General features: G+C 40.6%; 1 protein-coding gene across 1 annotated transcript in view; it reads right to left on the bottom strand.

Moving 5' to 3' along the window:
- LOC111160048 (solute carrier family 5 member 1) overlaps positions 1 to 23,492 on the bottom strand; it is a 68,983-nt gene that overhangs the window by 43,650 nt on the left and 1,841 nt on the right. The window contains exon 2 of the mRNA XM_022522847.1: positions 19,620 to 19,691. Within this exon, the coding sequence (XP_022378555.1) occupies positions 19,620 to 19,691 (72 nt within the window). The remainder of the gene's footprint in view (positions 1 to 19,619; positions 19,692 to 23,492) is intronic.

Consider the following 23,492-nt stretch of genomic DNA (forward strand, 5'->3'; position numbering starts at 1 on the left):
CCCCACTGGATATTATATAAGACTGATGAATCACTGGCCTCTACCTCTGAAACCAATAATACATTATATGTTAATGGAATTTAAATAAATTTTTTTTAAATTCTATGATCCCATGTGCCCCCGAGTAACATGAGATGCTACTAATAATAACTCTCTAAAACAATATAGTATTTTTATTTTTTATTTTTTACAAAGGTCTCCTAGACCCCATGGACACATGCACAAAACACTGCATTTTTCAAGGATATACATATATCTAAATACATAGGTTAGAAGACAGGAAGGATATATATTAAAGACCCAAAATTAGAAGCCTAGAAGGAAAAAGGAGAATGAGACTGTGAATGGGAGATGAAGGAGAAAACATCCAGTAAAACAAGAGAGGGATCTTGCACTAACCAGTCATGATATTGTGTGATCAACTCAATTGCATCTAAAGTCCAAGAGAACTCTAAAAAGTTCAAGAGTCCTTCCATACCCAGGAGGAGAGGCATAGCACCATTTGATAAGTACCAAACTAGTATAATTATCCCCATTCTTGCTGAGCAGTGGGAGAAAGTTGGTAATTATTTGTCTAATATCCCTAACATGTAACAATCTGGAACAAAACACAGAATGCTATTTCCCAAAAGACAGATTACTCCAAGAAACTGTCCTAAATATATTAGCCCCTATCCCCAATATGAGGCAATGGTTGCTTAGTACCAAATAGTTTAGTTAGAGAAAAAGGAGTTCACTGAAGGCCAGGCCAGAAGGTCTCTGGAATGATAACATAATTATATAAAAGTGCATTCATTAATTCACTCAATGAATATTAATTTGGTATTGATTCAATGTATCAAGCACTATTCTAGACCCTGGAGATTCTGCTGTGAATAGCACAGACAAAATCTCTACTCTCCAGAAGCTTGAATTCTAACAGAGGAAATATATATAGTTTTTTTAAAAAGAGAGATCAGAAAAAGGCGAGTAGAGAGGATGTGATAGAGTAACTATTTACAACTGGAGAGTCAGGAAAGATCCCTCTGTGTGGATGACCTCTAAGTTAAGACTGAAGTGATAAAAGAAGTCCATAATCCCAAAATCAGAAGGAAGGTTGTCATTGTTGAGAAGCAAAAAGAAGGCCAGATGGAGTATTATAGGCAAGGAGGAAGGTGTTGTGAGATGTGGCTGGGAAGTTAGGCAGGCATACATCATGTAGCTCCTAGCAGGCAAGGATAGGAGGTTTGGATTTTATTCTAAGTGTGAGAAGCTACTGGAGTTTTTAAGGAGGTAGGGAAGGCTGAGGGACAGAGTGAGAGAGAATCTTGAGCAGGCTCCCTCCACACCCAGCACAACCCTGAGATCATGACCTGAGCCAAAATCAAGACAGATGCCTAACCAACTGAACCACCCAGGTACCCCACCACTAGAGGGTTTTAATCAGTGGAGACAGGACTTAATTTGCTTTTAAAGATTGTTCTCAGGCATGTGGATAATATAGCACTGGGGCAAGGGAGAAAGCAGAGAAACTGTATGTAGGCTAATGCTCTATATGCATGAGAGGACAGTGTCTTGGTCTCTGGTAATAGCAGTCAAGACAAAGGCAAGTGTAGAGATTGGAGTGTGTTTTAGAAATAAAGTTGACAGGAGTCCTGACTCTTGGAATTACCCTTAATGGATCAGATGTGGGAAATGAGGGAGAGAGTAATCAAAGGTAACTCCTAGATTCAGGACTTGGTAGGTGGATGCCATTTATTAAGGGGGAAAAATGGATCCATAGATGAGTGGATAAAGAAGATATGATTATAGGTATAAGGGAATACATACATATGTGTGTGTATATATATATATATATATATGTATTCTATTATATGTATAACCATGTGTATATATATGATATATATATAATGGAATATTACTGAGCCATAAAAAGAATGAAATCTTTCCATTTGTGACAACTTGAATGGACCTAGAGAGTATGATACCAAGTAAAATAAGTCAGTCAGAGAAAGACAAATACCATATGATTTCATTCATACGTGGAACTTAAGAAACAAAACAAACAAAGAAAAAAGAAGGGGAAAGAAAACAGACTCTTAAATACAGAGAACTAATTGGGGATTGCCAGAGGGAAGGTTGGAGGGGATGGGTAAAATAGATAAAAGGGATTAAAAGTACACTTATCTTGATGAGCACTGAGAATTGCATAGAATTGTTGAATCATTATATTGTTCACCTAAAATTAATATAATTAATATGTTGATTACACTCAAATTTTTAAAAAGAAGAAGGGGAAATGGGAGGAAAACAGACTGTTCAGAGACATTCACCTCTTTCTTGTCAAAGCTTGGTGGGGATAACAGTCCACTTTTATTTTTTATTTTTGGAGGTTAATATTTGTTAGTATGTATTAATATTTTAATTGCAATTTAAGGAACAAAGAAGAGATCCTGCCATCAACTGAAATTTTTTTAATCATCATGTTTCTTTTTTAAAATTATGTTAACTGTTAGTTAACAGTCCACTTTCAGTCAGAATTCCCTTCTGCCTATATGAACAGACACTTCTCCAATGAAGACGTACAAATGGCTATCAGACACATGAAAAAATGTTCATCATCACTAGCCATCAGGGAGATTCAAATTAAAACCACATTGAGGTACCACCTTACACAAGTTAGAATGGCCAAAATTAGCAAGACAGGAAACAACATGTGTTGGAGGGGATGTGGAGAAAGGGGAACCCTCTTACACTGTTGGTGGGAATGCAAGTTGGTGCAGCCTCTTTGGAGAACAGTGTGGAGATTCCTTAAGAAATTAAAAATAGAGCTTCCCTATGACACTGCGATTGCACTACTGGATATTTACCCCAAAGATACAGATGTAATGAAAAGAAGGGCCATCTGTACCCCAATGTTTATAGCAGCAATGGCCATGGTCGCCAAACTGTGGAAAGAACCAAGATGCCCTTCAACGGACGAATGGATAAGGAAGATGTGGTCCATATACACTATGGAGTATTATGCCTCCATCAGAAAGGATGAATACCCAACTTTTGTAGCAACATGGATTGGACTGGAAGAGATTATGCTGAGTGAAATAAGTCAAACAGAGAGAGTAAATTATCATATGGTTTCGCTTATTTGTGGAGCATAACAAATAGCATGGAGGACAAGGGGAGATGGAGAGTAGAAGGGAGTTGAGGGAAATTGGAAGGGGAGGTGAACCATGAGAGACTATGGACTCTGAAAAACAATCTGAGGGGTCTGAAGGGGCGGGGGGTGGGAGGTTGGGGGAACCAGGTGGTGGGTACTGGAGAGGGCACGTATTGCATGGAGCACTGGGTGTGGTGCAAAAACAATGAATACTGTTACGCTGAAAATAAATTTAAAAAAAAAGAAGAATTCCCTTCTGCCTGTCCTGGCCCATTATCCTTTTATTTATCATCTTTCACTTGATAAATTATTAAGCATAATGTTGTACTATTAAGGGCATAATTACCAGTAATGATTAACTGCATTAGATTAACCTTAAGTTCAAGAAGTCCTCTCCAACATCCCCCCAAAGAGGAACATTGGACTTTAAGCAATTGCAGGCTTTCCTGAGGTACCCCCTCACCATCTGATAGAATGGGGATCAGGAGAGCTTTGGGGGTACCACATGTCCTGCCCAGAGTCAGTTAATTTCTGTCATGGTCACTACTATTTTCCCAGTCACTTACCCTGTCTTCATTCTGGACTTCCTCCCTTCACCCCTTGGCCTTCACTCAATCATTTACCAAAACCCTGACTCTGTCTTCACAATGTTAAAGGCATCTAGCACTTCTTATACTGCCCCTGTAAAGGCTGTGGTTATCTCTCAGTAGGCTTCTAGATGATCTCCACTCTCCCCTACCCACATGGCCGGTTCCACAAAGTACAACTCTGATCAAACCACATTTCCATATTTAGAGACCCTCCCCAACCCCCAGATGGGCCTGCCAAGGCAGTCTTCCTTGAAGTTCCAGGTAGTCCTCAGGGTGCCTGGGTGGCTCAGTCGGTTAACATCTGCCTTTGGCTCAGGTCATAACCCCCAGGTCCTGGGATCCAGTGTCACATGTCTGGCTCCCTGCTCACTGGGGAGGCTGCTTCTCCCTCTCCCCCCCCCCCCCCCCCCCCCCCTTTCTCTCTCTCTTTCTCTCTCTCTCTCTTAAATACATATATAAATAGCATCTTTTAAAAATCTATTTTTTTAATTTTTTTATTTTTTCAGCGTAACAGTATTCATTATTTTTGCACCGCACCCAGAATCTATTTTTAAAAAAAATCTAGTCTTAGGAATTCAACAAGATTTCAAGTTAAAGTCCCCTCCAGTGAGAAGTTTGAAATTAAAAATTACAGTTTGAATACTTTCTTGACCTCTTACTATCTGGGTGATCATAATATCTGTGAGCTTCAATCTTCTTTCATGACAGGGTTATTCAGGAGTCAAATGAGATTATCAATCAATAATGACTGACATTTAGCCAGCACTCAATCAGAGTCCTTTCTCTCCTCCAAGAGGACAAAGACAATTCATAAGACCTACAATGGACACTGTTATAGACTGATTGTGTTCCCCCAAAATGTATGTGTTCCCCCAAAATTTAACCTTCTAATATGACTTTATTAGGAGATAGGTTATTTAGGGAGGTAATTAAGGTTAAATTAAGTCAAAAGGGTGGGGCCATAATCTGATAGGACTGATCCTTATAAGAAAGAGACACCATCTCTCTCTCTCTCTCTCTTTCTCTCTCTTTCTCTCTCTCTCTCACTCTCCCTCTCTCCCTCCCTCTCCCTCTTCCTCTCCCTGTGTCCCTCCCTCCCACCATTCCTCTCTTCCTCTCTTTCATTCTCTACTCAGAAAAAAGGCCATGTGAATGCATGGACAGAAGGCAATCATCTACAAGCCAGAAAAAGAGGTCTCACCAGAAACCAACCCTCCAGAAATGTGGATAAATAAATTCCTCTTGTTTAAAGCTCCCAGTGTATGATATTTTGTCAGGGCAGTACAAGCAGGCTAGTAGTAACAGACACCACTGCTTCATCACTTCTACTCCCCTGCCAGGTTTTTACTCTGCCCTTCCTCTCACTAAAGCTCATTAACAATGCTTTCATCACTCTGATTTCCCAAACACTCTCTGTCCACTCCTCACTGACATTCATGCCCATTTGGGAAACATGTCCCATCCAGAGGGTGACCCAGTGATATGAATAATTATGTTCTTCTCTATAATTTCTTCCCACAGTCCCTCTGAGTTCAGGACTTTAGACTTCATCTAAAATTTCCCCAGCTTGACCTTGCTTCTGACTAACTTCTTTCCAAGACTTCCTCATCCCCTGATGGGGTTCAAGAAGCTATTACAAGTATTCAGATGGCTTTGCTGTCACTGTGCAAGTTGAGCTGGGTCTGACCACACTCAACAGGTTTGATAGCAAGGTAATTGGGGAAATAACAAAATGTGACAACGAAAATGGCAAAAAGACTATGTTTTCCTTTGAATTTTAGGAAATTCATAATCACATTTGACTTCCTAAACTTCCTACCCTATAAAGTTGGCAGGAGAGGAAATATATGGAGAAATTAGAGAATTGTAAGTCTTCCAGAGTTGTATTGGACCCACAAATGTCATGGCTTGAATTCCCTCTGCAACACTCTGCAAGTGATGGTCAGTTTCTGAATGCATACTTCTAGTGACAGAGAGCTCCCCACTTTGCAAGGCAGCTGAAACCATATGGGAAAAATTCTAATGATTAAAAAGTTCTCCTTTACCTTGAGCTGAAATCTACCCATCTGGCTATTTCTGCCTTCTGGAGCAATACAGAACAAGTCAAATCTCTCTCCCATAAGCTAGCTCTTCCAATATCTAAGGAAAGGGGTTGTGCCTACCCTCAAATCTTCTCTGAGCTAAGCTTCCTCTTCTCATATGTCTGCTCCTCACTGGCCGTGGACTTGAATCTATCTCACCAGAAATTACAGGCCTTCGAGGCTGTCTGCAATCCAACCCCCTCCTCCTTCTCCATCCCCAGAAGCCTCTCCATACTATTTCATATCCCCTACACTCCAGTTAAATTACACTGACTCAGTTTCCTAGATATGCTCTGGGATTTCCTACCTTCTGTTTTTATTTATTTATGCCATTGCCCTCTACGTGAACCTCCTCTCCATCAAACTCTGATGTCCCCAAAACACTGACCCAGTCTTCAAAAGGAATCCCAATCCCATCTCTCCACTGACACCATTCAGAGCTGATCTCTTCCTCCTCCAATCTCTAACTCCCACTCCTCATCTATTGCACTCTCCTGGGCATCATACTGCTTCCGCACTAAGTGTTGCCCCCCTCCCATATCTTTTAGTCCTCAAAGAGCATTTCTGCTTCTGCTTAGCACAGAACCTTTCTTGCACATGACAAGCATGCCATAAAAGTCTGCTGAGTGAGTGAGTGAGTGAGTGAGTTGGTGTATCAATTCCTAGGGTGGTGGAGACAAATTGCCTTAGAGTTGTATTTATTCCCACTGTCTGCATAGAGTTGGAACTCTTCATAGGGACATGTCAAGGATGGCTCTCTCCTGAGGAAGAGGCAATAAACTTGGCCTGCCAGGCCCAGATGGTACCCAGGAGAACTATGGGGCATGCTAGGACTATGCACTACTCTGAGATGTTAATATGGTGACCTGTAAGATCAGTGTTAGTAAGAACAAGAAAAAAGACCTCAAGTGGAATCTGACCTTCTGGGTTAGTCCCTCAAAGAACCAATTAAATAGGTTCTCCCATATATTTCTGACATAAATGTAATTCTGGAAAGTAGTTTGTTGGTACATATCAAAATTTCATCTCCCTCCACCATATGACACTACTTTTAGTACTCTACCTTATGCAAATTATCAAAAATACAGACAAACATTTATATAAAAGTATTTCTTAGTATGTTCATTGCCATGTTACTTATAGTACAGGAAAGTTTGGAAACAACATAAAGGCAACCGGATAGATGAAGGTATAAACCTGTAATGGACTATTACACAGCCATTAAAATCATTGCTTTGAAGAATTTGTTATGATGGGAAGATGAAAGTGATAAAATGTCAAATAAAAAATAATATACAAAGTTTTAAAGAGAGAGATAGTGATAGAGATAGGGATACATTTCCACATTTAACAGTGGTTATCTTTGAAAGAGAAAACAATGAATGTGTTTTTGTACTTTTTTTATACTTTTCTAATCTTTCCACAATCAGTTTGTGTAATTTTATAAGCAGAACACAAAATGTAAAACCTTTAACAATAAAGGGAAATCATTCCAGAGCTGTCTCAGATTCATTTGCAGAACCTGAGAACAAAACATGCAGGAAAGTTCTGTTTGTTGGGGGCAATATAAGAAAAGACATGAAAATGTCATAGAATGCTACCTAAAAATTGGGTTTTGTGTGACAAAAAAAAGAAAATGGGAACTATATGGAACAGCCTATTTACTTGCCAACTCCAGTCATCTGATGGTAGAGCTGGAATTACCTTGGAAATAATTAAGGTCAACCTTGTTATTTTCAAATGAAAACAAAATTATAGCCCTGAGGAAGAATGTGATTCAAGTTTACCCATTAATGCTACATTTACTTTCACACCTTTAGGAAAGTAGGATAGTATGACACTCCAAACCACCCACCCAAGAGTCAAGAATTGCTTATGGCAATGGACAACGGCAATGGACAATGGCTGTCTTCCTTATTTCACCATCAGAGGCAGCCAATGGATTTGCAAAAAGTATCCTGTATCAATAATCATGCCTGAAAATATAAATAAGTGGTATGGACCCCACTTGCTTTCCTTCCATCCAAGAACACTGGGAGACTTCCAACCTGGTTTTAATCTTGGTTCTGTCAAAAAAATTTTATGACCATGAGACAGTCATTTCCTTGCCTTGAACCTCAGCTTCTTCCACAATAAACTGAGGATAAGAATCCTAAGCTTACCCCACAAGGAGGTTGTCAGGCTTAAATGACATGACAAATAAGAAACATCTTTTTTTTTAAGATTTTATTTATTTATTTGACAGATAGAGATTACAAGCAGGCAGAGAGGCAGGCAGAGAGAGAGGAGAAAGCAGGCTCCCCGCTGAGCAGGGAGCCTGATGCGGGGCTCAATCCCAGGACCTGGGATCATGACCTGAGCCTAAGGCAGAGGCTTTAACCCACTGAGCCACCCAGGCACCCAATAAGATACATCTTTAAGAAAGTTTTCCCACTGTATGAGGGAAGTGGCAGGCAAGATAAAAAAAGAAAAGAAGAAAAGAAAGAAGGGGAAAGAAAGAAAGGAAGAAGAAAAGAAGGAGAAAGAAAGAAGAAAGATAGATGATAGATAGATGATAGAGGGAGGAAGAAGGAAGGGAGGGAGGGAGAGAGGAATGGAGGAAGGGAGAGAGGGAGGAAGAAAGAAAGAGAGAGAGGGGGGAGAGAGGGGGGGAGAGAGAGAGAGGGAAGGAGAAAGGAAGGGAAGAAGAAAGAAAGAAAGAAAGAAAGAAAGAAAGAAAGAAAGAAAGAAGAAAGAAAGAAAGAAAGAAAGAAAGAAAGAAAGAAAGAAAGAAAGAGAAAGAAAGAAAAAGAAATGAAAGTTAAGGGGGGCATGTGATGTGATGAGCACTGAGTGTAATATACAACTAATGAATCATTAAACACTACTTCCAAAATTAATGATGTATTATTGTTGGCTAATTGAAATTTAATTTAAAAAAAGAAAAGTTTTGTTCCACAAAGCTATGCTATTCTGGAGAAATACTGATGATGCTTTTATACAGCCCATGTTTTTATGGAGTGCCCCCAAATTTCCTGAAAGAGACAGAGTGGTCACTTTCTCTTAGAGGGAGCAAGATCTTCACAGCTCAAATGGAAAATAAACTCACTTAATTTCAAGAAACTGTTTTTCTTTGTTAATGGACCATATAATACCCAGAATGCCCAGACCTCTGGAGATGGCTTTTTGCTCCAGTTTCTATCTTCCCTTTAAGGAATGAAACAAAATATCCCAGAGCTTCCTCTCCACCCTTTCTCTTGGCTGTGCTAGATGATTGCCTTCAACTGTTCTCAAACTGGAGCATGCATCAGAATCTAAAGTAAAAATATGGAACACCCAGTTATATCTGAATTTCAGATAAACAAAATCAGTTTTAATAAAATTATGTTCAAATATTGCATGAGACACGTTATACTAAAAAAATATTCATTGTTTCTCTGAAATTCAGATTTAATGAGCCACTATATTTTTATTTGTTAAATCTGGCAACTCTAATCACAGTCATTTGGAAATTTTGTTAAACCACAGATGGTTGAATCCCATCCTTTCAACTTTCTGATACAGCGGGTCTGGGTTGAAGCTGGAAATTTTGCCTTTCTAACTAGAGCCCAGGTCTTGCTGATGCTGCTGTTGTGGGCACCACACTTTGAGAGGCCTGTCCTGGGAGAATAAGAAAGGGAGAGAAATGACTAAATTTCGCAGTGCCTCCTCTAGGCCAAGTGTGGGGCCAGGCACCTCATTCACTTTATTTTTTTTTTATTTAATCATTTTTTTATTTATTTTCAGCATAACAGTATTCATTGTTTTTGTACCACACCCAGTGCTCCATGCAGTCCATGCCCTCTCTAATACCCACCACCTGGTTCCCCCAACCTCCCACCCCTCCACCTCTTCAAACCCCTCATTCACTTTAAATTACATCATGCTCACTATAGTCTGTGAGATAAGAATTATTCTCATCTTCATTTTATGGGTGAGAAGACTGAAAACCAGAACAGTGATTTGCCCAAGGTTCCATAGCCAAACTGACCAACATCCAAGAGACAGAAAGGGAGACCATACCACAGCTCTGACTTTCCCCTTCTTCCCCAGACATTCGCTTCTGAACATCCCTGAAGGGGCACAGTCGGGTCAGACTCCCCTACCCATCTCACTGTAAATTTAGAAACAGCATGTGTACATCTGCATCATGCTTGTATTTCAGATTCTTCCCTCATCCCCTGGGGACATGGTCTTTAATCTGAATTAGTATTTTGATTCCATTATATCTTTTCATAGGAGAGGTTTGGAAAGATTTAAACTTTGACTCTTGCCATCTCTTAAGGATCACAATTCCTGGATTGGGACAGAAAAGAGGGTAGGGCTCATATATTCAGACCATTTTATTTGAGATTCTGGTAAATATTTAGACACACACATTGCTCCAGAGCCATTATAATCTCTGTTTACTTTATATCAGCTTATGTCCTTCATGAACAATGGTGGCCATTCACTCAATATCTTCACAAATCTATCTCCTTGCCCTAAGAACCAAAAGGGCAGGAAATCAGGGAACCACTGCCAAGGCTGGCACTTTCCCACAGGTTATTGGCACAAAAGGCAAGTGAGGTCTTTTGGTGGCATTCATAGGTCAAGGAGGCTAGAGATCAACCCTCTCACCAATTCATATGGGCTTGGGCTCTTCCTTGGGATCATCAACACTAGGGGTCCCTCACTCAAAGGGTCTGATTGATATGCATTGTCTCCCCTACTCTGGCCCCCTTTCAGTTCTTCAACTATCCCAAGATCCTTCCCATCTCAGGCCTTTGACCATTCTGTTCCTTCTTCTTGGATTATTCTTTCCCCAATCTTTATATGACTGCCTCCTGATCCTTCATGTCTCAACCTAAATACTCAGTCTTCGGAAAGGCCTTTCCTGATCCTCTTATGTAGGTTGAGAAAGACCACTTTCCTTCCCTCTCACCCTTGATTCAAATACACTTCCTTCTTAACACTTATCACTATTTGTAATTGTGGATAGATTTTGTAAGAATGTGTGTCACGCACACACAAATATATGTCAGCACCTAACAGAGACCATAACACATAGTAGGTAATCAACATGTAAATATAGAATGAAATAATAACAATGCATAAATGGATAAATTATTGAATTCACAGTTTAAGAAGGAAGGTCTGGAGATGAGATAAAGTAATAATGATGATGATGGGGGCACCTGTCTGGCTGTAGAGTATATGACTCTTGATCTTAGGGTCATGAGTTTCAGCCCCACATTTAAGTAGAGATTACTTAAAAACATGGTGATGATGGTGATGATGATGATGATGATGGTATTAAGAATAGTCAACTTGGGTACTACTAATTATACTCTGTTGTAAAAGATTAATGTATTTTAACTAACTGAATCCTCAAAACAACTCTGTAAGATAGGTGTTATATCCTCTATTTTTCAGTTGAGGAAACTGAAGCACAGAGAGTTTAACTCACCCAAGGCTACAAAGCTAGAAATGGGGAACTAGGGTTCAAAATAAAGCAGCCTGGCTCCAGGGCCCCCGGTCTTAGTCCAAACTCTAAATCACCTCACTAATAAAAAATTTACCCAAACAAAGAGAAACATAGGTGACCTAAAATGTGCCATGCCAATGGTAGAAAGGGAAAGCCCAGATATATATCTAACATGAATAACCCAAAGTCTTCATCTTAGCTGATAGTTTCAGCACTCTTTTGACTTGAAACAACTAGAAATGTTGATTATAATTTACTTTTTCCTTTCTCTGTCTGGGAAAATGCTGATGTGTTAAAAAAAAAAATGCTAGGAAGGTATCCAGAGAGAAAGGAGAAACCAGGAGTTTATGCACCAACTAGATGACAGGAAATTGGCTACACACCCATCAACTGATGCCTAAGAACACAAAGAATACATGGGGTGGTGAGTGGCTGTGCATTAATCAGAGAAACTCCTCAGAGGGGATTAAGCCATGAAGAACGACAGGGAAATAAATGGCCCTATCAAAAAGAGAGGAAGAAAGGCAGGGAGAGAAAGTGAGGGAAGGAAGAGAAGAAAGAGGGGAAGAATGACTTGGTGGTAGAAGAAGATGAAAAGAAGAAGAGAGGGAACAGGCTATTCAAGAGCAAGGCAGCAACCGTCACATTAAGCAAAAAACCCTCACCAGAAAAGGGATACATATCTACGTAAACAGCCAAATTTTACAAAATCTTTACTCAACCTGAGAAAAAACAAATGTTTGAGACATCAAGGAAGCATAGTCATACCAGACTTTTCCAAGGGGTCCAATAGGGCTGAAATCAGGCACTATGATTGGGGCCAGTTTGCTTTTCCAATTTTACTACCATGAGCCTTAAAAAGACAAAATCCGAAGAAAAAAATTTTTCTCTGTACACAGAAACAGAAATGTGGAGCACTGCTGGACGAAGGCTTGACTTGGACCCAGCACCCTCTTAACCTCCTAAATTCTTACAGCCTACACTCTGTGGCCAGTGGCCAGAGAACAGAATGCAGGTTAAGGTCTTAGGTGACATCAACAAGGGGATCCAGCAAGAGTGTCTAAGGACATGTCCTTCTCCTCCCTCCTATTTCTTTAATTCAGCACATATTTCTCAAATGCCCATAGATGCAGGGTCCTAGACTAGGTATTAGAAGAAGAAAAAAAAGATTAAGAAAAACATAGCCTTAGCCCTGGGATAAACAAAAGCACACAGAGCTACATGCAAGTAGAAAACAATCAGAGCGTGAAGAAAGGGTCAACTGGACTTAGTGGTCACTTCTATTCAGGCTTATGAAGGTCAAGTACTTGTCTGTCCTGGGTTTCGCATCTTCCTGAACTTTGTTCCCTTGGTGAGCTCTCTGCCTCTTCTGTGTCCATTCACATAGTTCATGCTCTTTCTCTCTCATTCATGAGTTACCACCTAGGTCTTAGGCCTGCTGGACTCTTTCAAGACCCACTCCAGTAGCATCTTAATAGATATTTGATCATTAGGATTTAAAGACTTAAATATCAAATCAGATATATTTTACTCAAGAAAGTTTAGTGAGTATAAAAAGCTGTCTTCTCAGTAAACAATATGTGTTGGAGAGGATGTGGAGAAAGGGGAACCCTCTTACACTGTTGGTGGGAATGCAAGTTGGTGCAGCCACTTTGGAAAACAGTGTGGAGATTCCTTAAGAAATTAAAAATAGAGCTTCCCTATGATCTTGCAAGTGTGCTACTGGGTATTTACCCCAAAGCTACTGATATAGTGAAAAGAAGGGCCATCTGTACCCCAATGTTCATAGTAGCAATAGCCACAGTTGCCAAACTTGTGGAAAGAACCAAGATGCCCTTCAACTGATGAATGGATAAGGAAGATGTGGTCCACATATACTAAGGAGTATTATGCCTCCCTCAGAAAGGATAAATACCCAACTTTTGTTTCAACATGGATGGGACTGGAAGAGATTATGCTGAGTGAAATAAGTCAAGCAGAGAGAGTTAATTATCATATGGTTTCACTTACTTGTGGAGCATAAGGTATAACCCAGAGGACATTGGGAGATGGAGCGGACAAGTGAGTTGGGGAAAATTGGAGGGAGAGACAAAACATGAGAGACTGTGGACTCTGAGAAACAAACTGAGGGTTTTGGAGGGGAGGGGGATGGGGGGTTGGGTGAGCCTGGTGGTGGGTATTATGGAGGGCACGTATTGCATGGAGCACTGGGTATGGTGCATAAACAATGAATCCTGGAACACTGAAAAATAAAGTAAATAAAATGGGGGGGGGGGAATCTGTCTTCTTTCCTGAGGAAAAATTTTCATCATGGTCTCTATTCAATCCTAAAGAAAAGAATTTCTTGGTTTTCAGATAAACCGTTAGACTATACCTATTGATCTCACAAATTTCCAACCCAAAGAATAGGAAGAAAGGAGCTGAATAACCAGAAAAAGAGAAAGAGTCCTAGCTCTGTAATTATCTTGTATGAACTTGGGTAACCCGTGGGGTTAATCATTCTTGCTGGATCACTCAGATATAGGATACGATGATAGTCTTAAAAAGTTTTCAGCAACAATCTTAAGTAAGTACTATTATTGTCACTGTAGAGATAGCAAATGTAAGACACAGAGATGCTTAGTAACTCAAGCAAGGTCACACAACAATTAAGGGGCAGAAGGTAGGCTTGAACTCTAGAAGCCTGACTCCAGATCCTAGGCCTGAACAAGGGGTCGACAAATTAGGACTTATAGACCAAACCTGGCCCTCTGCCTCTTTTTGCAAATAAAGTTTTTTTGGAACATAGTCATGGCCATCCATTTATGTATTGTCCATGGCTAATTTCATGCTACAATAGCAGAGTTGAATAGTTGTGACAGAGACCATATAGCCTACAAAGCCAAAATATTTATTATCTGGCGCATTACAGAGAATGTTTTTCAACCCTCGCCCTACATCACTGTGGTATACTCCTCTCTGATGATTCTCTAATAATAAAAGAAGGAAAGGAACTGTGGCTATTGAGAGATCCACAGCCATTCAATTTTCCAGATCTTCTTTGGCAATAGACTGGCTAACATGCCCACACTCATTCTTGGTTCCTTCCCTGTGGTGTGGACTCGTAAACTTTTAGTACTGGAGGAGACTTTGAGATCCTCAATCTGACTGTCCCCCATTACAGTGGAAACTCTGAGACTCAGAGAAGTTAATGATTTGCCCGATGTCACAAAGCTGGGACAAGCCAAGTCCTTTGGTTTCTTTGTGAGGTTCCCACTCCTTCTGGAGTGCTTATTTCTGCTTGAAGGAGGTTGTCAAAGGGTTTATTCAACCCCATTATAACCCACTTCTCCCTTGGAGCTGACTCAGGTGAGTATAATCAAATCCTCCTCCAAAATGAGGATTCTCCACTGGGCGGTGTATCTGAGGCCCAGTCTCTCTGATTAATTTCTGCTACCACTAGACAAGGAGTAGGGAATTTCCCCTTCAATGCTCACATTCCTGCTTCCCCATTTCCCAGATCCCCAAATAATCATTACAACATAGCATACACGCAACTGTTTGTTAAGAGCTGCCAACCGCAGAAGGGAATCCGGAGCTATCAACCAGCCTAAAGTTACAAAAGGTATAGCTTCATGGTTTCATATTACTCAGTTGGCTCGGCTTGCTCAAGTGTGACTCAGGCTTCTGGAGGCCTCCCTGCCTGGCCCACTGTGTAAGCTGTCTCCTCTTGTAACCCAGCCTTGGAGTGCTTGCTCTTCCTCTTCAATTGCCCCTCACTTCTATTCTTTTTTTTTTTCTTTTCAGCGTAACAGAATTCATTGTTTTTGCACCACATCCAGTGCTCCATGCAGTCCGTGCCCTCTACAATACCCACCACCTGGATCCCCCAACCTCTCAACCCCCGCCCCTTAAAAACCCTCAGGTTGTTTTTCAGAGTCCATAGTCTCTTATGGTTCACCTCCCTTTCCAATTTCCCTCAACTCCTTTCTCCTCTCCATCTCCCCATGTCCTCCATGTTATTTGTTATGCTCCACAAATAAGTGAAACCCTATGATAATTGACTGTCTCTGCTTGACTTATTTCACTCAGCATAATCTCTTCCAGTCCCGTCCATGTTAATACAAAAGTTGGGTATTCATCCTTTCTGATGGAGGCATAATATTCCATAATGTATATGGACCATATCTTCCTTATCCATTCGTCTGTTGAAGGCATCGTGGTTCTTTCCACAGTTTGGCGACCGTGGCCATTGCTGCTATAAACATTGGGGTACGGATGGCCCTTCTTTTCTTAAGGCAAGGCACAAATGATTTCTCTCTCTCAGGCTTATTAACTTTTTAGGAATAGGGTCTTTTTCCAGAGTTCCTAAATATTCACTGGTTACAGGTCATAACTTCTCCTTCAGCCTCCTAAGCCCCTAAGAATGTCCCCAGTGGACCTCTTTCTTCAACCTCTTTTCAGACTTCGCAAGGTACGATTTCCTCCTACTTTTTTTGTGGGTGAGTACCCAAGTCCTCCTGGCCTCTGCTGCATTAATCCCAGGTCCTCCCTTCCTCAAATCACCTAAGAACTCTTTTCCCAAAACTTCTCTGGTTGTTCACTCCTGCTACAGCACAAAGCAACATGGCTAAAGGCAGATGGAGGGGACAAAGTGTCCCAGTAGGTTTCTGACAGAGATGTGAGCTCCTGGAAGCCTGTTATCTCTGTAATGTTCTCCTTGGGCTTGCACTTTTGAGAATTTATATTACAAGTATTAACTTCCAAGCCTGACAGGATTGAATTGACTTTGTATTTTAACATGAAGAGAAATATAGATGTATAGGTTTAATATAGTTTCAATTCTTTTTCAGTTTTAGAGGGAAAGTCCTTAGATTCACATCTTCTCTTTTAACTCCTCCTTTCAAGCATGTATTGCAATATAATTTAAAACCATTTAAAATTTTAGAATAAAAATTATCATGCTTATTTTTCTTATAAATTAACAGTTTTAAAATTTTATAAATTAGCAGAACCTTGTTCTCAAACAAAATCTTTGCAGATTCCCCTTATATAAAATAAATAAAAGTCAGTTTGCTGGGAAAGAGGAAGAGGGCAGCCTTTGAGATATTTCTGCAGTGAACATATTTGCAAACACACTATTTTAGAATATAACCATACTTAATTGAATCTAAGACACCAACTACTGTGAGACATACCATGTAGCACCAAGAAAGAAAAAGCATTGCCAAGCAATGGCATGTCACTGATGGATTATAACACAACAAGCCAATCTCAAAGATGTCAGAATGTGGTCAGTGTGTAGCTGGGATTGATGATTATAGTAGTATAAATAAATATAAATGTAAATCATGCTCATTTACTGACATGGTCAATCTGAAAGTTAAATTTAAGTGAAGCAGCAGCACTAGCTTCACATAAATGATAGTTTTCATTTATTGGGCATTACTAAGTGCTATGCCCCCAAACAAATGCCAAGGGGAAGGTTGCCCTAACACTCCTAACCTTCCTTCCATTTCTTAATAGTCTCATTTACTGAGTACTTGCCAAATGAGGAATGGATTACACGGATTATCTCATTTAATCCTGACGAAAACACTCCAAATTTGGTAGGCACTATTCTCCTACGTTTTAGAGGTAGAAATTGAAGCTCAGGGAAGGTCAGTGACTTAGCCAAAGCACACAATTAGTAAATGTGGCAGATCAGATATGATGACTTCAAAGGCCATACATGTTCTAATTTTGAATGATTTAATTTTTTAGAATTAAATCATTCTCAAAATTGAGAAGGACTTAGAAGTCATTGATCCTCCATTCAAGAATTCCTCTCTCCAGCATCCCTAGCAGATGATGTTTTCAGTATATCTGACCAGATAGATAAGAGTCTACCCAAACCAGTAATTATCAAACCTGCCTGATAATAAAAAGCATCTGGAAGCTTTTTTTAAATTCAAATTCTTAGGCCTCTCGTCCAAGGTTTTTTTGCTTGCTTGGTTGGTTTTTTGGTTTTGGTTTTTTTTTTTTTTAATAGGTCTGGAGCAAGGCCTAGAAATCTGTACCTTTGGTAAGCACACCCAGATAATTCTGATACATGGGCAAGTTTGCAAACCACTTATGTAATCTCACAAAGCCTTAGATGGAAACCATTATTGGAAGAAGAAGTTGAATTTCAGTCCCATCAAGGAAGTAGTGACTTCTGTACAAAAGAATAATGATGCCATGTTTCTCTGTTAGTTAGAATAATCTAACAATGAAACATGAGTAAGGAAAGCAACACTTACGGGAAAGCCCACATGAATCATTGAACCTACATGCTTTGGGAAGGGCTAATTCCTCTCACCAACCAAATCTGAGCCCAGACCCACTCCCAGGTGCTATCAGGAAGAAAAACATCATTGCTAGTTAAGATGTGATGTGTTGCCAGACCAAGCCCAAAATGCAAATTTCCTAAGGATGGTTCTGTCCCATTCTTAGCCCCACACACACACTCTCATTGGCTTCTCCATGACCCAGAGATTAGAAGTTGATGTCTTACCCCCAATAAATCAGCCCTAGAAATTTTATATAAAGAGATATGAGAGTTTCTTGTCACAGTGTGGGGAGGGGAGATTAAGGAATTCTGGATGCAAACTGAGGGCAGCTGAGTACTTGGCAGGTTTACTGATGCATTAGAAGGGGTGGGGGTGCACTGCTTTCAAAATAACTAAAAGTGAACTTCCTATCCAGCTCTCTAATTCAGCAAATCTCAAGTCCACTAAGATTTCATCCAGCCTTGGCCCTGAAATCTGTACAACACCCTGTCCAATAGAAATTTCTATGATGATAGAAACATTCTAGATCTGTACTGTCTAATATGGCAGACACTACCCACATGTAGCTATTTTTTTCTCTATTAAACTTAATATTTTTTTTAATTTTTTATTTCTTTATTAACATATAATGTATTATTAGCCCCAGGGGTACAGGTCTGTGAATCACCAGGTTTACACATGTAGCTATTAAGCACTTGGAATATGGCGAGTATGACTGAGTAAAGAAATTTTTAATTTTATTTAATTTTAATTTCAACTTAAGTAGCCCATGAGATTAGTGGCTACCATACTGGACAGCGCAGTTCTAGAGGGACTACCCTAGACTTGTCTTGAACTTTGTGATCAGAGCTGCCTATTCAACACCAACTTTTAGGAAAGCACCAAAGTACAAAGCTTGAGGAGATAAAATATGTGAGGAGAGAGCACCACGAGGGACCCATGATATAAATCAGCATCTGCCCAGTATTCTTGGCCACCTTAGGGATAAGACAGAAATGACTTCAGGGATAATCCAAGCAACTGTGAAGATTTCAGTTATTAAAGTCCATCCCAAAACAGCTGATCAAAGGCCAACTGCAGGGTGTGGTGTGATTTCCTTGCAACTCTTCTCATGCTCTGCATATGACTGTGACAATTTTTAATTTCTTCTCTTCCTCCAGCCAACTCACACTCACTTTCTTCTAATTGTTTCTATGCTTCATTACCCACCTCTTTCACCAGCTAGTTTTGCTTGTATCTTATGTCCAAGAAACTGCACAACTTGGCCAATCGGGTCAACCAGTCATTTTGGTGAGAACTCTGAGTTGAGATAGTCATTGGACTGAACTGATAAGCCAGCCAGAGCTCTGTGCTGATAGGATGGAAGGGGCTTCCCAGCTTCTCTTCCATGCATGTACATGTCCTTTGACTGAGATAGTTCTGCCCATGTACAAGTATCAAGAAAAATACCTCTCAAATATACAAAACACAAAATCCTCAAAGAGATGAAGAAAACTGTAAGAACAGTAGGGGGCTCCTCCTCCATCTGTTCTATGAGTGCTTCTTGAGGTTCCCTTGTGTATCAGGCATTGCATTAGGCTCCCAACTTGGGACAAATAAAGTGTCTCTATCATGAGACATAAAGTAACAAAAAGGTTACTGTAGTGAAAGAGCTATTTATTGAGTTTCCACCCCACAAAAAGTATCCATTTCTCATAACACTCCTAGAAGGCAACTTTTACCATCCTGTTTTTATACATACAAAAGTGGAAGCTCAGATGTACCCCAGATCATCTCAGTCTGTGTGCTCTTTTTGCTTCTCCACACTGTCCACCTTGTGCAGTCTCTTCCTCATGTAAACCGTGAAAGATTCCAAGCATTATTTATTTACCCTTACCATAAGAGAATAAGGGTACCCAGGAGACCTGGTGATCAGAAGACCCATTTTCAGAGACTTAAGGCAGGAAGGAAGAATCAGTGCCTCCCAAAACCAAGAAGAAAAGGGCCTCCTATGAATAATATTGTAGTTAAGCAGGTGGTTTTTCAGAGAAAACTTACCGGCCACCACACCATACTTCGTCCTGCCAGGAAGAAGCCTCCAACAGTCCCACGATTAGTGGAAAACATAGCCTGAGGAGGAAAGGTCAAAAATTTAATAGTAAACTAGAACAGAGCGACTTTGCCAGCCAAAATGACACACCTCTCCATCCACATATACTTGCACTTTCTTTAATCCACTTCATGTGCTGAAATACTTCCACATTCCTTACTCCCTTGGAGCTCTTCTATACTTAGATGAAGGAAGCAGGGATCTAGATTTGACAGACAAGAAGACTGGAGCTCAAAAGGTTTAAACAGCTTGCCCTTGTGCTAGCTCTGAAATGAGTTCACAGTACAGCTCCAAGCAAATCACCCAACCCGGACCTATTTGTTAAAAAAGGGGAAATGTAACTTTTTGTGCATTTTTTACAAGCATACTCAAGGTGCCTAATGAAATATCATTCTTTTTAAAAGCACTATACAGTATGTGAAGTATATATCTATAATGTTATCAAAACAAAAAGAAAAAGAAAAATGCTATAGGAATGCTTGGTGCTTGTACTAAATACACTAAAGATGGAACATTCAAACTCAATTCAAAACTTTCCTCTCCATGATGTCAGTAGGAGCTTGCTGGAAACATTACTTTACAACATATTGTGAGTACTGTAGAATGATGATTATTATAAATGCAGAGGAAGGAGGGGATTCCTTCTGACTGGGGTGTCAGGAAACCTTCACAGAAGGAACAGCACTTCAACAAGTCTTGAAGATAGAATGGGATTTATTAGAGAAAAGAAGGAAAGAACATTTTAGATGGTGGGAACAGCATGAGCAATAACCCAGAGATACAACAGCAGCAGTGTGGGGAGGAAGGGAAGAGTAAACAGTATTACCTGGTGAACCTGGCTGAGGCATATGAATGAGGAGAGGGGTGAGAAGTGAGAGCAGATCACAGACCCTCAAATGCCGGGCTAAAAAACATAGCCTTTATTCCATAGGCAGTGTGGAAGCCACTGAAGGTTTATAAGGAGAAGAATGTCATGCATCTTCAATAAATGACCACCAGCACCCTTGGAATGTTCCTTCTCAACCGTCAGCTTATTCCTGGTGCAGCTCAGGCCCAGGCCCAGTCTTCCAGCTCAAAACTGGGATGGTGTCTCTGTCCGTGGGCTCCTTCCTCCTCCCTCTTTCTTTGTTTTAATTTATTTACTTGAATTCCATTAGCCAGTACAGCCCTCCCACTATCTATGTCTGTGGCATTCCCTTAGCTGGTCACTTGCTAATCTTCCTGAAAATGTTAATGGCTGATAATAACTTAGCCTTTTTAAAGGTCTTTGCATTTTCACACATGACCCCTGAGGCCGAAGAGCATCACTGGTCCAAAGGAATTAACCTCAGATGGTGACATTTCAAACACTGAAAACTCGCCATCTATTCAGCAAACATGTCTACTACAGATTGTATGTTGCTGAATGCTCAGACTCAAAAGATGGACTGGACTCAGTCCTTTAGAAGCAGGGTCATTCATACATCCAACAACCAAAATAGATTGGTAAGCACCCCTGTGTGCCAGGCAGTGTCAGCGAGATCATGCTCAGATATTTCTGGATTCCTGGCAGGGTCCTCCCTCCCAGAGGACATACTCTTAGGGTTTCCCTAGTGGTTTCTCTAATAACAAAGGGGCTAACAGACCCAAGGAGCAAAGAAGGTAGCTAGGGGCTCAACAAACATGTCCCAAGGACTCAGGCTATGGAAGTTTGCCAGGGAAAGGCCATTCTGAAAGTCACTCTGAAGTCAAAGCATATGGATAAGCCCCACGTGGTATCGGAAGGACACAAAAAGTGGACTTGGGGCCCAGACACAACATTTCCAAGCTGGTCTCGGAAATGAAGAGCTTAGAAGAAGAATGTGAGAGTAGAGACTAGAGTGGGGAACTGGATAATTCAGGAAAGATGTTGGGGATGGATAAAAGACAAGGAGAGGTGTTTCTAAACCAGGACTTCTCTTCTCTAGAATGTTCGTCCCCTCCTCTCCACAAGCCCAGACCCTGCAGAGCCATCCCTCAAGGTCCCTCAAATGTGACCTTCCCCCATAAAACTTTACCTGACACTCCTCCACAGAAACTTCCTCCTCTCCTATGGCCTCCTCCCCTTCCCAAACAAAAATAATCTCTCTTCTGTAAACATCTAGAGAACTTCCTCCATGCCTCATTCATAGCCCCTACATTTTTTTTTTACTCTGTGTTACCATATTACAATTTTTCCAGCTTTATTAATGTATATTGATAAAAATTATTTGTTTTTAAGGGATACAATGTGATATTTTGAAATACATATTCATCGTCAGGGGCTGGGGGTGGAGGAAACGGAGAGATGTTGATCAATAGGTAAAAGGTAAGGGTACCTGAGTGACTCTATCAGTTAAGCCACCAACTCTTGGTTTTGGCTCAGGTCATAATTTCAGGGTGGTGAGATGGAGCCCCAAGTCAGGCTCCACACTCAGTGGGGAGTCTGCTCAAGATTCTCTCTCTCCCTCTCCTTCTGCCCCTCCCCACTCCGTGCACTCATGCTTGTGCTCCCTCTCTCTCTCTCTCTCTCTCTCTCTCTAAAAATAAATAAATAAATTTTTTTTAAAAGGTTAAAGGTAAAATCATAATGTGAATAAATTCTGGAGATCTAACTTACATCATGGTGACCATAGTTTATAATACTGTATTGTATAGTTGGATGAGGCAGCCCTGGAAGAGGGTAAAACAGAACAAAATAATGTTGGAAGAGATGAGGATGGTGACAGGGACTTTAGCTGTGAGTGTCTTTTCTAAGATGAGGAAACACAACAGGCCAGGATTGCTCTATCTGGGCAGCCCAGAGATCATGCAGGAGTCAAGGTGCCTATCCCTAAACCAAGGCACTTTTGATAATCCAGTAGAAAAAAAGAGGAATGTAAACTGGAAGAAATCCAGCACGTTAAATGATCGGGGCCCAGAAACACTGACTACTGGGGAAGATTAAATGTAGACAAATATCAGCAGACTCATTAAGTAGCATTTAACAGGACAAGTGATACTGATTCACAGATATTTGAAAAGTGTAAACACCATAATCAGCAGGATTGGCAGAGGCTAAAATAAGATTGGTTAGGGAAAGAGAGATTATCAGTGATTGTCTGGGAAACAGGCAGTATGGCACAGCTAGCAAATGATGGATTCACATCTTCACTACAGCACTTATAAGGTGGGGAGGGGTGAGGAGGAAGGCAGGCAAGGTGGCAAAGCCCCTGGTACTGTGGAAAACCAAGAGTCAAAAGCCCTGAGTTCCAGGAACAATTCCATGTAACTGCAACCTTGCAGTTTGTGCAGCAAACCACAACCACATGGGTCTTCAGTTTTCTTCTTCTAAATGGGGATTAGCATTCCTGCCCTCCTTTTCTTGAGGCTTCCTGTAAAGATGCACTACCCAGTTGATGGTTTTTGCCCATTTTACTTAAAAGGACAAAAACAATTCAGGGCTTGCTTCATATCATGGAAGGCAAATGATTAATAGTATTCTTTTAAGATTTTATTTATTTGAGAGAGAGAGAGCACAAGCAGAGGTGGGGCAGAGGAAGAGGGAGAAGCAGACTCCCCACTGAGCAAGGATTCCCCATGTGGGACTCTATCCCAGGACCCTGGGACCATGACCCAAGCTGAAGGCAGTTGCTCAACCAACTGAGCTACCCAGGTGCCCTGATTAATAGTATTTAAAAGACTTCTCCATAGAGAATTTTCAGGTTCATCTCTGCAGATCTTTAAAACAACCTTGGGGAATCATAAGAATAGGTAAAATTGTACCTATTTACACCTGAGTAAACTGAGGTTGAGGTGGGTTTCCCAGGGTCGTAGAGCTAGAA

The sequence above is a fragment of the Enhydra lutris genome, unplaced genomic scaffold (assembly GCF_002288905.1).
Source record: "Enhydra lutris kenyoni isolate GAN:26980312 unplaced genomic scaffold, ASM228890v2 scaffoldscaffold73, whole genome shotgun sequence".
In the NCBI taxonomy this organism is placed as follows: Eukaryota; Metazoa; Chordata; class Mammalia; order Carnivora; family Mustelidae; genus Enhydra; species Enhydra lutris.